This window comes from Rhinolophus ferrumequinum, chromosome 3, assembly GCF_004115265.2.
Source record: "Rhinolophus ferrumequinum isolate MPI-CBG mRhiFer1 chromosome 3, mRhiFer1_v1.p, whole genome shotgun sequence".
Classification (NCBI taxonomy): Eukaryota; Metazoa; Chordata; class Mammalia; order Chiroptera; family Rhinolophidae; genus Rhinolophus; species Rhinolophus ferrumequinum.
In genome coordinates, this window is record NC_046286.1 from 100,372,079 (window position 1) to 100,390,323 (window position 18,245).

Below are 18,245 nucleotides of genomic sequence, written 5' to 3' on the forward strand. Positions count from 1 at the left end.
AGGCTAACTAACAAATCAACAAACTTTTCAACTATTGGATGATTGATAGGCAAAAACAACAACCTGCCTCAATTTGAAATAGGAAATGAGACATAAATCAGAATATTAAAAAATCTAGGGTAAGTTGAAAAACAAAACAAAACAAAACAAAGTATTGTAGGCAAAATGAATTTCTGAAAAAGATGAAATACCACTCTTACTGTTTCCATAAAAAAAGGCAGGTCATGTGCTTTTGTCCCTCCTCTTTGCTCTTCTATTTAAACACTGGAGTAGCTCAGGGCTCAATCTTTAGGCTCCTTCTCTCTCTGTGCTCACTTCCTAAGTGGTAACATTCAGCCTCATGGTTTTAAATATCATCTGTGTGCTGAAGAACCCAGGTGTGTACTGCAGCCCAGAACTTTCCCTTGAATTTCCTACTTCTATTTCCAGCTCTCTACTCACCATCTCCTCCTGGCTTACAATAGGCATCTCAATATCAATTCGTCCAACACTACACTGAGTTTTTCTTTTATTTCAGACTTGGTTTCATTTTTGAATGAGAGGAAAGCAGAATAATAGTCTCTTACACAAAAGAAGGGTTCTCTGCCTCCTAAAGGCATGGAGAGTCCAGGACTGGCAAGGCTGTTCCATGGTAGACCATCCATCCCTGGCCCCTCCTACCCGTTGCTCCTCAAACCACGCCATCACCTCATGAGCCAAAATTGTCTAGTGACCCAGCCACTCAGCATGCATTCCAGCCTGTGGAAGAAGGACGGTGTGAAGAACTGCATATATTCCTCTCCTGGCCTTTAGGGCACATGCCAGAAGTTTCTCATGCTTTGGAGGTATCTGAGAAAACCCTGGTGTGTTACTCCATGCCGAGGTTCTGAATCATGAGAGATACAATCCGAAGGAGTTGCAAGTTAAAGTTCAAATAAAACGTAATGGCACAGAAAACCCTGCTTGTGTCTGTTGGTCACGTTCCCATGCCTGACAGCAGACCTTCACCCGAGACCCGAGGCGAGCCCCCGGCGGAGCAGCTGTCGTCATCCCTAGAGCGTTTTATTTCAATACAGAAGAATGGTGGAGCCGAGCAAGCGTGCGGTCATTCCTTAATCCCTTCAGGAGGAGCAAACAGGACAGACCTGATGGATGAATTCCATTGGAAGGTGCCAGCCCCCTTCCCCAAACAGGCAAGGGAAGGTACAAAAATAAGAGCTTTTATACCTCATTTGGGACCCCCTTCTGCTCGGGAGCTCTGACCCTTTGCTTTCAATAAACGATCCTCTTTTTTTTTTTTTTTAAAAAAACAACAACTCCTTTCCTGTCCTGGGTCCGTGTTTCCATTCTACGATTTCACGAAACACGATCCCAACACTCACTCACAGAAAAATATTCCTACATCACTCCTCTATTGTTTCTTCCATTGAAGGTAACATGTCTTTTTTGCCTCTGCCTTTAAGATTTTTCTCACTGTCTTCGGTTTTCAGCAATTTTATTATGATACGCCCACATGTAGTTTTATTTTAAAATATTTTTCCTCTGGAATCTGCGGCTAAGTGACTTAACTAAAGTTATAAAAAATTAGGACTACCACCTGTGTTCTCGCTTCAATTCTGTTGCTCCTTTAGGCACAAGACAGCACAACCCATCATGCCAAAACAATTACATAGAGAACTTTTAAAATCAAAATACCACAAGTGCTTTCTTTATTCACTTCCTAAATATTTACTGAGCATTTACATGAGCCAGGCACTGAGCTGCGTGCTGGAGATAGGACGGCATAGAAACCGCTGACCCCCTGCCCTCACGGAGTTTCCAGTCCAGTACGAGAGATGGATGTCATCTTCCTTCAGAGAGAATGCTCCTGGGCTTCCAGCAGATAGCTTGAATCCAGGCAAATAGTCCATAACCGTCTGACATTGAGCTCGTTCAAAGCTGGCTTTCAATTCTAGTCAGATCAGTTCCATTTCCAGTTGACTCTTACTCCGAGGAAGACAGCCTTTGAAGGGTTCCAACTGAAAAGTCTGGAGGTCACCCAGCCCCTGCCCTGTAGTGAGCTTGAACTCCAGTTTTATTTCTCTCTAGTAAGATGTGACTTCTGAAAGCATGTTTAAGCTTCCCAGCCTCTCAGTGACAGCGTCCAATCCAGAAAGTACCTTGAGAGGAAAAGCAGTATCTAGTGTCACTCTCACTTAGTGCATTTCCCCTTGCTTTGGGAACTTCTCATGTTCATGGTGCCTTCATAGCCTTGGACGCTTGCTTGGTTTCTGCGCCTCATAGGCATTGCAGGTAGCTTGACTCAGTCTTCCAGCCCTGTGCCGCTTCCACATAGACAAATGCCTCAAAGGGAAACGCAGCCCACAAGGTCTGGCTCACCTCAGTGTACTTCTCTTCAGTCTCTTGGACCCTTGCTTCCTGGCTGTCTTGGTAGCTCCACAATGCCTTGAAATGGTTTGTTTGTTGTTTAATTCCATTTTCTATTTGTTCTTGGCAGAAGAGTTGGTGTGACAGCCCGAAGGGAAATCCAGTGATGAATGCCACTTTAATTATCAAATTAACCTTTTAGCACCTCCACTTATCCACCTTGTTCTTCTCTCAAGCAGCTCACACCTTTTGCCAAGCTTCCCTTCCCATTAGTTACTATCTTCACACTTTTGAACATTCACTTGTTCATGCTGGCTCACCACTTCATGCCTTTTTGAGTCTGTAAAATTCAAAGAAAGTGCTTTCCATTCTAACGGATATGTGACTGTTAGCAGATTAAAATTATCAGAGCCAGTGACTAGGTTGTGGTGGAGATGGTTGTATTCCTTGCATTAATTAGTTCAGATTCAGGTCCCTCTGATGAGTTCTTGGTTTGGTTATCTCTCTCTAGTGAGAGAGAAAGCCAGGCTTTCTTCTCCATTTCTTTCCAGGATGTTTTACAGTGTGGAGGCACTACCAGGGAATTAGAAGTCAAAATCACTTAAGATTCCTTATTTCTATAGAGTCAGCACTGAGATTGGTTACAAGTAAATGGTGGCAAAATTATGTAAGCAAATTGAATAGTGATTAGGCAGTTTGTTTTGTCTTGCAGGCACAGACATTTCACGTTACCTATCTCTATCATCTACCCTTGGAATGCCCTAACTTATGATGGTAGTTTTGTTTTTCATTATTGGTACCCATAATAATATAGACACCAATTTATAGTTGTCTTTGCATACTTTACATACTTTGTTCCTTTCACTCCTCACCATAACCCTATGTAAGACCAGTATTAATTCTTCCATTTAGACGTTGACACAGCTAATGAATAGCAGCACCAGAATCTGAACCCAGCCCTCTCTGATTCCCACTCACAGGCACTTAGCCCCCACACAATGCTGCTTTCCACATGGCTATTCCTTCCAGGGATATTGTCTGCCTCCAGAGAGTTATCTTTGTAGACTTTCACAGGAGTCCACTTCATCCCAAGTGATTTGAGTTAAAGAATAAGATTGTTGTAACCTTTATTGCTAGGCAAAGACCATATTAGGCAAGACGGACCTTCTGAGGATTCCGCGTCTTGTTAGGACAGAATATGTGGCAACTTACTTTGGCAAATTACAAGTTGGTGCATTCTGAACATGAGTCAGGTGCATACTCTGTGTGAATTTTGATTTATCTGATATCTTGAAATCAAACCAGCAAAAGAACTAACTGTGAAGTAATTTATTATATCTGTCATTCCTGATTTCAGGGAAGTTTAATTAGCATTTAACAGCACCTGTACAGAGATGGGCAATTTTGACAACGCTACTGTCACTGGAGAAATAGAAGTTGCCATTTCGTTATTGCTTCAAAAACCTACTCTTTGGAAATATGTATCGAGGCCTGTAAGAACCTTGCCTATGGAGAGGATAAGAAGAAAAAAAGTGCAATCCGTAAGTTCTTTGGTCTAAGCTTTTTTTTTTTTTTTTTTTAAGTGATGAAAGAGCAGTTTATTAGAAGAAAAAAGTACACTTCAAAGAGGTAGAAGCGGGCCTCAGCAGAAGTCAGTGGCTCAAGGGCCATTATTAGAAGAGAAAGTACACTCCAAAGGGTTTAGGGAGTAGGCCGCGGCTCAAAGGCTCAAAGCCGCTGACTGGCTTTTTTCTAAGTTTTGACATAAAGACATATTTATTGATTCTAAAGTTTACATGGAAAAGATGAACGTCTGAGAATAACCAAGACAATTGTAAAAAAAATAAAAATAAACAAAATAAAAAGACTTGGCGGCGGTGAGCTCAGTTGGTTACAGCGTGGTGCTCTTAACAACAAGGTTGCTGGTTCGATCCCCACATGGGCCACTGTGAGCTGCAACCCTCCACAACTAGATTGAAACAACAACTTGACTTGGAGCTGATGGGGCCTGGAAAAACACACTTAAAATAAATAAATAGATAAATAAATAAGAATTGTGTCAAGAATTATTATAACGCTGCAGTAATTCCAACAATGTGTTATTGATGCAAGACTAGACAAGCAGGTCAACAGAGCAGAATCAAACGTTCAGATATTAAGCCGTAGCATATAAGGGAACTTATATAATCAAGGGGTTATTTTAAATCAATGCAGATGAACTTCAATACATAGTATTGGATAATTTTACTTTCCATACAGGAAAAATAAAATTAAAATCCTGTCTCACACAATCCATAAACAGATTAAAATTTTTTTCCAACATGGTATCTCATTATTATTTTAACATGTACTTCCCTTATTACTAACAAAGATAAGCAAATGTTTCATATACACATTAGCCCACTTAGGGGTTCCCTTCTGGGAAACTTCCTGTCATCTTGAAAGATGACAGAGTAAGAAAGCATTAAGAATCCATCTCCCACACAGGACAATAATAACTGCTCTGTCAGAATCTGTCTGATGTAACTATTTGGAACTCTGAAGTCTTTTGAGGCTTGCAACTTCCAGGGGAAAGCTTGGATGGTAAATTGGGGTTAATATCGGTCAATCTAAGCTCTTAGAACAGTAATAGATACCCATTCCTCTACCCCAACCCCTTCGCAGGCAGCTGTGCATTTTGTCCTAGAGCAGTTTGCACACAGCTTGCAGGAGTCAGGGTGGGCAAGAGGATCCTGTCCTCCAAATATCAGGGATCTCTTCTCTGATTGCTGATTGCTGCTTCTGATCCCAGAGGTACAGACAAAGAGGCATGCAGCATTGTTGTTGCATCTCAACCCATTGTTGCAATCCCCTCCACCTCTGGCTGATGTGATTTCCAGGAGGTTTAAAGGACCAGTGCCCTTATTTGTCTCCCTTTTTCAATTTTCTCTTTTCCTCTCTTGGAAGCCAGATACTATAGACTAGGACCTTCAAAAATAACTGCATGTGCAGAAAATTAAAAAGTAATTATGCATGTGACTATGTATTCCCTGTACTGAGGGAAAGGTACAGGCTCAGAATAAAACCTGAAAAAACCTTAAGTTTACACCTCAAGCTGATCCTTGGCACAGAATCAATAAACAAAAATGATAACAAAAAAACAGCAAACTCTGGGAATGGAAAGAATCTGATTTCCAGAGTTAGCACATTATTAGACACAAATGTCCAGTGTTCAACAAAAATCACAAGGCATATAAGAAATAGGAAAGTATGGCCCATTCAAAGGGAAAAAAATAATCAACAGAAACTGTCCCCAAAGAGATCTGATGGCTGGTTTACTAGACAAAGACCTTAAAACATTGTCTTAAAGATGCTCAAAGAACTAAGGAAGATGTGAAGAGAGTCAAGAAAATGATGTATGAACAAAGTGGAATTATCAACTACAGAGATAGAAAACCCAAAAAGAAACCAAAATAAATTGTGGAGCTGAAAACTATAATAGCTGAAATGAAAAATTCATAGAGGGATTTAAAGGCAGAGATGAGCAAGTAGAAGAAAGAATCAGTGGATAGGACAATGGAATTTATTGAGTCCGAGGAATAGAAAGTAAAAAGATTGAAGAAAACAAACAGAACAGAAGGGACCTGTGGGATATCATCAAGTGGACCAACGTATGTATGTGAGAGTCTCAGAAGGAGAAGAGAGAGAGAAAGAGAGAGAGATAGAGAGAGCAAGGGATAGAGAGAATATCTGAAGAAATAACAGCTGGAAACTTCTCAAATTTGATGACGTACATGAATATAAACATCAATGAAGCCCACTAAACTCCACGTAAGATGAACTCAAAAGACCCACACTGAGACACAGTATAAACAAATTTTTGAAAGACAGAATCTTGAAAGCAGTGAGAGGAGTGAATAATCACACACAAAGAAGCCTTATTCAATAAGATCCTCAGCAGATTTTTCAGCAGGAACTTTAAAGGCCAGAAGGCCAATATACTCAAAATGCTAAAAGAAAAAAAACAAAACCTGTCAACCAAGAATACTATATCCAGCAAAACTGTTCTTCAAAAGTGAGGGAGAAATTAAGTCAGTCTGAAATAAACAAAAGCTGATGGAGTATGTTACCACTAGACCTGTCCTGCAAGAAATACTCAAGGAAGTCTTATGGGGTGAAATGAAAGGACATTAGGCAGTAACTCAAAGACGTGTGAAGAAATAAAGGTCTCCATAAAGGTAAAAACACAAGCAATTATAAAAGCTAGTCTTGTAAAAATTGTATGTAATTCTGCTTTTTGGTTTTTACACTAAAGAGACTAATATATTTTAAAAAGTCTATTATTATAACTTTTCTTTGTAACTTCATAGTAAATTTTTGACATAATTTAAGAAACTAACACATTTTAAAGAATTGGTTTGTGGTTTTGGTCATGCCATGTATAATGATGTCATTGTGTAACATCAATGGAAAGACGTGAAAATGGAGCTGCAAGGGAGCAGAGTTTGTGTAACTATTGAAGTTAAGTTTATATAAATTCAAGTTAGAGTGTTATAACCTTAAGATATTAAATGTAATCCCCTTGATAACCACAAAGAAAATAGTTACAGAACATACACAAATGGAAATGAGAAAGGAATTTAAATAGTCATGCACCACAAGAAATCAACTAAACACAAAAGAATACAGTAGTGCAGGAAATGAGGGACTCAAAAGCTATAAGGCAGATAGAAACATAACAAACAACAGAAGTAAGTACCTCCTTATCAGTAATTATTTTAAATGTCAATGAATTAGACTCCCCAATCAAAAGACAGAAATTGGCAGCATGGATAAAACATAGGATCCAATTATATGTCATCTGCAAGAGACTCACTGTAGACCCAAAGACACAAATAGAAGATATTCCATGCAAATAATAACCAAAAGAGAGCAGGGGAACTATATTAATATCAGACAAAATAGACATTAAATCAAAAAGGTTACAAAAGAAAAAGGTTTGCTATAGCAAGAAAAAATTATGTCTGTGCACCTAATAACAGACGATCAAGTCACATGAAACAAAAATTGACATAAGTGAAGGAGAAACAGTTCTACAATAATACCTGGAGAGGCGAATACCTCACTCTCAATAACAGTTAGAACAACCTGTAAAAAGATAAATGAAGAAATAGAGGACTTAACACAATAAACCAATTGAATACACGGGTGTGTATTTTATTATAATGCTTTAAGCTAACAGGTATATTTTATATTATCCTGTTTTACTTGTGTGGGATCTGATAAAGATCAGCAATTTAAGAGCAAATGAGCATTGAGGAATTGGTGACAGTGAGCCTGGAGTACTTTTCCAAGACTTTTGACGGACAGGGAAGAAGAGGCCTGAGACTGGAGCTTCAGAAGGGATCCAGATCAAGGGAGGGTGACTGTTAACTTTTGCTCTGGGAAAGTTGAGCCTGTCCTAACCTGTGGGGATAGAGCCTGGACAAGCTGAGTCATTGCCAGCAGTAAAGCTGCCAGAGGAGCCAGGAAGGGCAGTGTCGGGACCTGAGTGGATCAACCTAGAACAGGATTTCAGTGGGTGGGCAGAGTGCTGGTGGAGAGCTCGCCTCTCTGCTGATGCCTCTGCCAGCTGAGCTGCGGTCTCCAGACTCAGTGGAGAGGGGCTCGCGAGTGCTGGTCCTCAGCAGTCAGGAGGACAGGCTTGGAGGCCTGCAGGGAAGAGCAAAGTGTAAGGCATACACTTTCCATGTCACTGCGTGGTGCAGGGAGGATGAGCTCACACATGGCCTCCCACCATGGAGCCCCGAGATGGCAGCTGATGAGCCATGTAGATTCCAGAATGGTGGCCAGAGACTGTATAAGCAGGAGCTGTGTACCCAGCTCCATTGTTCAGTCAGTGGTGGCCACTGAGCCCTTTCAGTCAACCTCCAATTCCGCAGGAAGCCGGGCAAAGAAAACGCTGATGTGTGATTCTCCTCCTGAACTTTCATCCACGCCCTCTGAGCTTGTACCTTGTCCTGCCTGCATTTGGCTCCTAGGTATGTGAAGACCTATCTGCCTGCCTGACAGATCCTCCCAGGGAAAACGCAAGACCGGAGTCCAAAAGAACACGGTGGACCCAACCTTCCAGGAGACCTTGAAGGTACTTGCTGGGCAAATATTTATGTGTTGAGTCTCCCCATCCTGGGCTGGGCACAGGGGGGCCAAAGTCCAGCGGACGGTTCTTCCAAACTCTTGAGTCAGTTAAACTAGTGCAGACACTTATGCATTTCTGCAGGGCTCGTCAATCAGTGGCAAGTGGTAGAAAATAAATTCCAGCCTTTGTACGGGAAAAGTGCAGAGTCCTGGCAGACTTGAAAATGGCTTTTGATGAATGATTTCCAAGAAAATGGTGAAAAGAGCCTGGCTGCCTCTCAATTTTCAAATCAGTTTGTCCCGTTGAATTTTATAACTGTCAAGGAGGTATTCTCAAGCAATGTATCCTGTAAATTAAAACTAGTAGGTTACTATCTATCTTTGTAAAAGTGCGCCTTTATTATATATCTGCATACCCAGGTTTCTTCTTATTTTAAGAAAAACATAGTCATTTATGGAAACATTTATAGAGAATTGTTTGGGTTTCACCTCTTTGGTGCTGAAGAAATATGATTTGCAGTTGAAGGCAGAGATGGGGAGGGGATGCCTCACGCTGGGATTTAGGATGGAGACTTGGAGATGAAGCCTGGTGTATGCAGGTAGCTAGGTTGTGGGAGGTTCTGAGCTGGAAGAACAGTCCAGACTCATGGAGAACACATGTTCCCAGTCACGGATGGGAAGCCCAGGGATCCCATGTGTCAAGACTGGAAAGGAGAGGGCTTTGTTTGACTTCCTTGGTGAGAAGGAGCATTTGGGAACTCCCGGCAAAGGGCCACCTGGGCAAGCTGGCACAAGGCTTCCATTCGTTAAGTAACAATAGACATTGTTTTATGTGCCCTATTGTGGCCAAGTGTGTCATATTCTCTCTGAGCTTGGTATTAGAACCCTCACTTACCACTGAGACTAGCAGTCCTTCTCCAAAATTTACGGTGCATGAGAATCACACCAAGGGATTAAAAATAAAAAAGTAGATTGTGATTCAAGCCGGTGTTGTGCGGGGTCTGGGATCCCCTCCAGCAGCAACTCACGAGAGACTGGTCTTCAGATGGTTTTGGTCACAGACCTGCTAAAGAACTTGAAAAGCTATGTGCCCTTTCACATATTTTAAGTTGACATCTGAAATTGCTCGTAAGTTTAATTAAGGTTATTTTGTACTAACAGAGGTAAGATTAGTGTCACATTTTATGAAATGAGATGAAATTGAAGATTGACTGCAGTTTTAGGAGAAATATTTAATTATATAATTTGATTGTTAAAGTTTACCGTCTTTAAAATACATGCAGAAATCTCAAAGACATCACCTAAAATTTTTATCCATTGGTTTTTATCCAGTATATTGTGAATATTTTGGTTTGTCCTGGAAAAGTTCCAGAGGACATTTAAAAAGAATCATTCTAACTTCAGAACATCTGACACAGGCTTCATAGAAACGCATAAGACAGGAAGGAAGGGAAGATGGAGAAGCTGAGCAATCATGAAGAGTTTGGCAGAAATCAGTATTTTCGAATTACCCTTTTGTTTAGCACACTGGAGGTTCGTACAACCTGGGGCAAGCCACCAGAGTGAGATTCCGGGTGTAAGAACCGTCTTCTGCCAGTTTTGAGAAAAATACTTGTGATAGTTGAGGATCTAGAAATTGATCCTCAGTTTTCTAAGCAGAGCACTTCTTGGGACGTCTTCCGGTACTTCTGCCCCTGTGGCGCCGGAGTGTGGCCCTGGGAGTCCAGGCTGACTGGCTCTGTTCCGCCTTTGCAGTACCAGGTGGAGCCTGCCCAACTGGCGACCCGGCGACTGCAGGTGTCTGTGTGGCACCTGGGCACACTCGCCCGGAGGGTGTTTCTTGGAGAAGTGATCATTCCTCTGGCCTCGTGGGACTTTGCAGACAGCACAACACAATCCTTCTGCTGGTATACGCTCCGGGCCAAGGTGATGTCTGGTTTGGGACTAAGTGACCTCACACCCACCGTGAGAATTTTTCAAAGGGATCCAAGAAAAGGATACCTACCTGGGAAACCTTGGACCCAAGACAATTGTGGGCACTTGCCAGGCTGCTGTTAAATAGGAACTTCCTAGGAAGAAAAGGCCCAGTGTCGGCGCTCCTGGTGGGGTTCGGCGGAGGGATTTTACCTGCTGTGGTTTGTTCAAGGACCGGAATAGCCCAATTCGCAGCATAACCCAACCGCTAGCCTGGATCCGGCCCGGTGTTCGGCCCTTCCTGTGGCGGGCCTTGTAGCTCTGCGCCCTTCCTCAAATTCAGGGTCCACTTGGTGACAGCTGAGCTGGCCTGGACTTCTCATGGCCCTGCAGCTTCAAAGTCCAAGCCTTTTGGCTCCCCACCCCCACCCCTGGGACCACACCTGTCCTGAGGGCTATAGTGTATTGTTTCTAACTCCCACTCCAGCCACTCCCACAACAATAGGTGAGAACAACTGGACCAAATGCTATCAGGCCGGCCAGAGGCAGAGGTGGCCTGACCAGAGGGCACTTCCTGTCTGCTCTAGCAGAGCAGCAAACCTCAGGGGCGGGGTGGGACACGCCGGGAGGAGCTGGCTGTGCAGGTAGGAAGAGAGGCCAGGGGAAAGGTTAGCATTTCTTGGGGCGGCTGCTTTGCACATTTCCTTGTCTGAATCCAAGATTGGCAGAGAATACATTTGAGATAGTGAAGGAGGAGAAAACATGGCCTCTATTATTTCCTAAGAATGACAACAGGAAGTGCCAACCCCATCAGTGAAAGTCTCACAGGGCCTGGACCAGGTCCCACCATTTCATCTCCTTTTTCCTCTCTGAAGGCAAGGAGGCGATCAGTCGCATTTCCTGTGTGGGAAATGGTTCTGGTTCTCCGCCACGATAGGTCAAGCCAACGGTGCTGGTCCTGGGAGCCGTCCCCTCCCCCGTCTCCTGTCCTCATCTCTGTGGGGCCTGCACAGCCCCCACACTCACCATCCGGTGCTTGTGTTTTCTCTTCTCAGAGCCTCAGTCAGTCCTCAGACCTCCACTTGGCGATATCCACTTGGAGTGCTTTCTCCTGTCTGAGGTCTGCCCAAGACTTTGCTTAAATCCACCTCCTCCGTGAAGTCTTTCCTGATTTTCCTTGCCAGATGAGATCTCCTTATAGGATCCCGTACTAGGGATGCCCTGCCCTCTTCTCCCCCCAGGACCCCGTACTCAGGACAGGAGAGGCTGTCACCAGGCTGGGCATCTACTGGCACGCGGGCTGGGAGCAGGGTAAAGGCGTTCCTCCTGATGCTAGGCAGTGACTGTGGTGCTGGATTTGGGTGTCTGCTCACAGGCCCTGACAGGAGGGCGCAGTGCGGTTGGCATGGGGTTGGTGCAGGTTTCTAGAAGCAGAGGGTGGAGGCAGCTTTATCTCATTTGGTACCCAAGGGCCAGCCTCCTGCCCCAGAGGCAGCCAGGAGACCCAGGAGAGCTGCTGCCGTGCAGGGTGGCTGGCCCTCCACACTCCCGGAGTCCTTGCCGAGCCCTTGCTGGGAGGCTGCTCCTGGCTGCCAGGGGTCCGGATGAAGGAGACCCTTCCCACCCCACAGGGTGAGGGATTCAGTGTATTCCAGTCTTCGCTCTCCAAGCCCTACCTTCACTCACTTTCTGGCGAAATCCCTTGTGACCAGAAGAGCCACCTGAGTAGTCAGGAAGGTGTCCTTGGCAGGGAACTGGGGACAAGGAGTGGGCTAGCTCACTCAGACTGGAGAACCATCCCATGTTGTAGGCACGGAGCCCAGGACCCCATCAGTCTCCGGTGGCTTGGTGTCCCTGGCATGGAAGGGTAGCTGGAATCCACTGACCTGGATGGAATACATTGGAGGGCGGGGGTGTGGGGGCTTGGCTTTACTTTTTCCAGCTTAGGTTGTGTCCAGTTTCTTTGGACTATCCTATGGGAATGATGTGCCAGAGTCTTTGAACCCCTCTGCTTATCAGGCCATCTGCCTCTGGTGGGGTGCACGGCTGGGTGGCTGAGCTGTTTCTCCCACATCGAGGGTGGTAAGGGTGGGAGTAAGGTCACCACAAATGGAAGGAAGAGCAGCCCTGACAGACATCCACTCCACCTCTGACTCTCTGAGGCCTGCAGAGACTTTGCAGGGGTGCTGTGGTGGGGGGAGGGAGAGGGCATTTAGGGACAGACCTGAGGCAACCAGGAGCACAGAAGGTCCTGGGCGCTGGGGACTGCCGCCTGAGCTCTGCCTCTTGCCCACAGGCAGCGAAGTATGAAGACGGTGTACCTGCCAATAATGGAGAGCTTGCAGTCCGGGCCAAACTGGTGTTCCCTGCAGGGCCTGGAAAGCTTGAGGAGGCTCAAGAAGGTAGGTGGTCTCCAGCCTCAGGAATGTTCATCTGTCACTGTGTCCCTGTCCCCAGAGCCTGGAGCAGCAGGCAAGCTTAGAGGTGGGCCAGTGTGTCCTGGCATTTACTACCCATGTGCTCCAGGAACTTTCTCCGAGAGCTGTGGAGCTCAGCCAGGGAACGGGGGTCTCTGGAACCCGTGGCTTGAGGGGAATCGAGTGACTGGAAAATGGCCAGGCCTCTGATGCCCACTTTACAGGGCTCTTAGGACACCAGCTCCGAGGCTTCCTCCCAAGGGGCTGGCTTGGTTGGTCCCCCTGGAGAAAGAAGTCCCACTGTGGCCCTTCTTGAAGAATGACCTTCTGCATTATGGTTGGGAGTTTGACTCTTTGGGAGCCAAGAACCCATCTCAAGGCGCCAGAGCCTGCAAGGAGCAGACACAGCCTCCCTTCGGTCACGTGAGCAGCTGCTGCTCAGCAAGAGAACGGGCCAAGGACATAGTTCCTTGAGGACCTTATAGATTTAACTAACTTAAATAACATGGGGTGTGTGGGAAGATGAGGTGGGAGTGAAGACAGTATGCATGACACTGATGTATTAGTGGTTTGCTATTTGACTGGAAGAGCTCACAGGAGCACCAGCAGACCAGCAGTAAACACCCACGGTCCTCTCCAGCGCCCGACAAGAGGCCTTGGAGCCCCACCTTCCCCCCAAACTGGCTCCCACTTTCTGCAGCCTTCCTCTCCTTGCGTTAGTCTTGACTCTATAGCCCGTTTCCCTAGGATTTTAGCAATCCTTCCCTCCCATCGTCATGCTGACTGTTTGCTGGGTAGCTGGGGAAAGTACGTGAGCAGGGGCAGCAGGGCCTTCTTATGGTGGGCATGCTTCTTCTCCTGGCTACTCTGGTGGGGTCTGAGGGCTGTAAGACATCCTCTGGCTGAGCTCAGTTTTGGGGTGGTGGCATTGCGTCCCAACGTGCAGGAGGGTTGACAGCAAATGCCGGCTTTCCTTCCAGGGGCAGATCAGCCATCGTTTACCGGTCAACTCTGTTTGGTGGTGCTGGGCGCCAAGAACTTACCTGTGCGGTCAGATGGTACCCTAAACTCATTTGTTAAGGGGTAGGTATTAGATGTAATCAAACATTATTTAATGATAATCTACTATACATTTGGCATGGTCCTAGGAACTGTAGGAAACACCAGAAATACCCATTTCAAACTTGTATTTTAGCTTTTCCACAAATATCTAATTGAAGTCGTGTTCAAGACTCTGATGTCCAAGAATTCATGGGGTTTGGGCACGTTGAGACTGGATTTGTAATACTACATTTTAACTGAACCCCAGATCTTATTAGTCCATGTTATATCAGTGAGTCAGCATTTACTGACCCAGATGGAGCACGGAAATCGTGTTTGTTTACTCAGCTTCACATCCCCTTGGATTAACAGAAAGATGGATGACTCTGCAGATTTCATTTTCATTCTTATTCACTACAGGTGTGTTGGTGTTTCCAAAAGTAAAGCAGACACCATTATGTAGCATGCTAAATCCCCAGTCAATGCCCCAAAGGAAAAATGATGGCCTACCAGTCAAGATAGAACAGAGTTTGTGTCCTAACCCTGCTGTTTACCTGTACGGCCTTGGGCAATTTACTAGGCCCTTCTGAATTTATTCTGAGAACTGGGTTAAGGAGATACCATGTGCAGAATCCTGGTTACTGGGCAGCAGGTCTAATAAGCCTCGCGGTAGCCCAGTGGTCGGCATACCGCAGAGGGGGATTAAGACAAGGGCCTTCGGAATCCCAAGTCACCCTGAGCTTAGTGCCTGGTGCAGAATTCAGCTCTAAATTCAGAACATCCTAGCGAGGTCACATAGCCAATCTTGTGATTCTCATTCATTTTAGAATTTGTATTTTGTAATGGATTTAGTTAGCCCTTTTCTTAGCACTAATAGCCTCACTGCTGAGCTAGTACCAACAGGGAAAGGAAGCCCTGTGGAGGGAACATATTGTAGGCCTGTTATCTGTCTCCTTCTACAGCTGTCTGACTCTGCCAGACAAACGAAAACTGAGACTGAAATCTCCGGTCCTGAAGAAGCAAGTGTGTCCCCAATGGAAGCACTCCTTTGTTTTCAACGGCGTAACTCCTTCTCAGCTGAGGCAATCCAGCCTGGAACTAACAGTCTGGGACCAGGCTATCTTTGGTGTGAATGACCGCTTGCTGGGAGGGGCCACGCTTGGTTCCAGTAAGTCTGCTTGAGATATTTATTGGGCTGAAGTGCATGGTTGATCCTTAGTGACTGTCTCACATGGATACCATTAAAAGAAATGCTTTCACGATGGCAGATGATTTAACTGGCTTTGAAATCGCCTAACCACCTATAAATGCAGATTACTAAGTCGACTTATAACCATACAACTGAGCGATAATACAGCAAAGTATTTCAACAATTTAAATCAGATTTAGGATCTGCTAAATTGCAGGCCTCAAAATGGGCTGGGTACAGTATTTTCTTGTTTCTAGCATCAATCAGAAAAGGATTATTTTCTTAAAGGAAAATACCTTCTTAACCCAAACTATTGGCAATTCAAAAAGTATTTCATTAAGAGGACAAAAGGGGAACACTTTTGTGTTGCTCAGCAGGGGTGCTTCTGGCATTTAGTGGGGGATAGTCCTTGTCGGGGAAGGGCTCGAGTGCCCCAGTAACCCCCAGACACTGTGACAACCAAAACACCTGCACACATCTCCAAGGCCTCCAACCGAGGACCACTGAAAATAAACAGACTATTAAATTACAATTTGTTTTAAAAGAAATATTGTCCAAAGCCAAGTCCCTTCCTCTAAGGAACTCATTTCCGTGAACAAACTTGGCCCCTTGGTCTGGTATGCCCACACCTGTCCAGACACCCTAATGTGTTAAGACTTGTCCACCTCCTCCAAGAATCAACCCACTAAACCTGTCCTCTCCTCACTTTTAACTAACAGGAAAGAAAACAGCTTCAGACTTCTGAGGCCTCCAATCCCTGGGGAGGATGCCTGAGCGAGTCCAGTTCTGAACAAAGTTTTGTTGGGGGTGGGGGTGGCTCCCTCCTCCTCACCAGTGGTTGACGTTTGAATATGCTCTTCAGTTGAGGAAAAATTACTTTTCTTACTGGTTTTCATTTCGAAAAAGCTGAATAAAAGGGTGGTAAAGTTACTACCTGGCCCACTGTTACTAATTTGTTGTTTCACTCACATCAGGGGAAGATCCAGCCGGCGGTGCTGACTCAGGCGCAGAGCCAAAGATCCAATGGCAGGAAGTTCTCTCCAGCCCCAATGTATGGACAGACATGACACTCATCCTGCATTGAAGTGCAGGTTCCACTCTGCAGCGGGTTTCAAGTCTGCGTGCCTGCAGGTTAGCTGGCAAGCTGGGTGTGGACGCACACCTGGCAAGGCCTCTGGAGTGACACACTCTTCTGTATCCCTCTGTGTACACTTGTTAAACAGAGCAGTGATCACTGTTATAGACAGAAGTCTCGGGTTGGTTATCTGTGCTTTGAGAGATGTGGAAAATGGCCAGGTTTCAATAAATGTTCAACAGTACCTCTGTCTTCCAATGCTTATCAAACAGTGAAAACTACGGCCTTGTTATGTGCATTTCAAAGAAAAAGAAAGGAGACTGGTGGGTATTAATCCCTTCCACTTTACTATGAAAACTGTGGAGGCAGGTCAGCTAACTCCACGGAGTGCCGGGGTGCAGAAGGGGACAGACTACCATTTTGGGTCTGTCGGCTCTAAGGTACATCCGAGGGAGGCCTGGCCCCACAAAGCATCACTGGCAGGGCTGCACAGACGCTCTGAGAAGGGACCTCTTGCTCAGTGGCTAGCAGACATCCACAGCTGTGCCTCACCTTTCATGTGTCTGTGGTGTGGTGTTCATCCACACATGACATCTTAATCAAAAAGGATGAAGCAGGGCGGGCCTGGTGGCTCAGGTGGTTGGAGCTCCGTGCTCCTAATGCCGAAGGCTGCCGGTTTGATTCCCACATGGGCCAGTGGGCTCTCAACCACAAGGTTGCTGGTTCAACTCCTCGACTCCCGCAAGGGATGGTGGGCAGTGCCCCCTGCAACTAACAAGAGCAACTGGACCTGAAGCTGAGCTGCGCTCTCCACAACTAAGACTGAAAGGACAACAACTTGACTTGGAAAAGTCCTGGAAGTACACACTGCTCCCCAATAAAGTTGTTTTCCTTCCCCAATAAAATCTTTTTAAAGGACAAAGCAGAGCACAGAAGGAAGAGCATGAGAGCAGAAGTGGCAGCCTGTGAGAGCTGACTTTCTCACGGCTTTCCAAGGACGTGGCAGGGAATGGAAGTAGGTCAAAATGGGTTCTTACAGAAACAGACGATCACCAGGTAGGAAGGCTCCTTCATGGCTGGTGTCGGAGTCAATAGCATGTATTTTTCAAACAAGAAATTGTGACCGAACATTGACGTGTGCATAGTCAATTACATGCACGAAGGATACGAAAAGAAAAAGCTCATTTTTACAGATGTGATTGTAGCAGTTCATCAGCTTCATTACTGCCGTCACATCAGGTCAGATCAAGTGCCATGGTTACATGGTTTGGTTTTAATATGTAATTCTTTTATTATTCTGTAAAAGGTAACAAAATATACAGAACAAAACTTTCCCTTTTTTAAACTAATGGTACAAACCCATATCATTGCTTATAAATACTATACTCTATAGCTGATCATTAATTAGGTGTGTAAGTCCAACAATGTAGCCCTCTAACTGTTCAAAAAACAACAAAAAAAGGAAAAGTTTATCCAAGAGTGCAGTGTCCTCCTGTATTGTTTATCCGGAATGGTCACAGGATTTTGTCAGCTGAAGGACCGGAGGGGGCAGTCACTGTGTGCCCGTGTGGAAAGCAGTGCTTTGGACTGTTTTCAAGCTAATGTCACCCCTCAAAAAACATAAATATACAAAGATGCATCCTTCATAGAAATCAAGTACAAATCAATTTGAGCTAATTTCAGATACAGAAAAAAGTATGGCACAGAATATAAGCCACGATGTGGTTTTAATTATACGGAATCTTGTATCACACATGCCAGCATGGAGTTTGCTGTTCAGACTTTACAGGTATCTTTCCTTAATTCAATCAGCCCTGCTCCAAGCGTAAGACAGGAAGTGATTCAATAATAATAATAATAAAAATCAGGCCTGTTTGGCACTATGATACAAATGGGAAAAATAAACCAGGGAAGCTCCCACTGGTCCCAGCCCCAGAATATTCCCACTGAAATAACTACTCTTTTTAAAGAACTGGAGTGCGAGGAGGGGTCTAGATTTAGAGAACTACAAATACAAGTTTTAGAGTCTGCGCATGACCCTCGGCGGAGGCCCGGTGCGAGGCCCCACCCTTCCCAGGCGCAAGGCTCCACCCCGCCCGGTCCCGGCGGCCTTCACATGGCCTCGAAACTCGTCAATGCGCTGCTT

At 45.1% G+C, this 18,245-nt stretch overlaps 2 protein-coding genes across 2 annotated transcripts in view; one reads left to right on the top strand and one right to left on the bottom strand.

Moving 5' to 3' along the window:
• Window positions 1–3,713: 3,713 nt before the first annotated feature.
• On the top strand, window positions 3,714–16,812 carry SYTL3 (synaptotagmin like 3). Its single transcript, XM_033094173.1, is given in 10 exon segments — window positions 3,714–3,803; window positions 3,806–3,871; window positions 3,874–3,887; window positions 8,367–8,385; window positions 8,387–8,470; window positions 10,219–10,389; window positions 12,674–12,779; window positions 13,775–13,877; window positions 14,798–15,003; window positions 15,999–16,812. Coding segments are annotated over 10 exon segments (942 nt in total). The 5' UTR covers window positions 3,714–3,740; the 3' UTR covers window positions 16,109–16,812.
• A 553-nt stretch (window positions 16,813–17,365) lies between these two features.
• EZR (ezrin) overlaps window positions 17,366–18,245 on the bottom strand; it is a 48,628-nt gene continuing 47,748 nt past the window's right edge. The window contains 1 exon segment of the mRNA XM_033101640.1: window positions 17,366–18,245. Coding sequence (XP_032957531.1) covers window positions 18,120–18,245 — 126 coding nt within the window. The 3' untranslated portion in view covers window positions 17,366–18,119.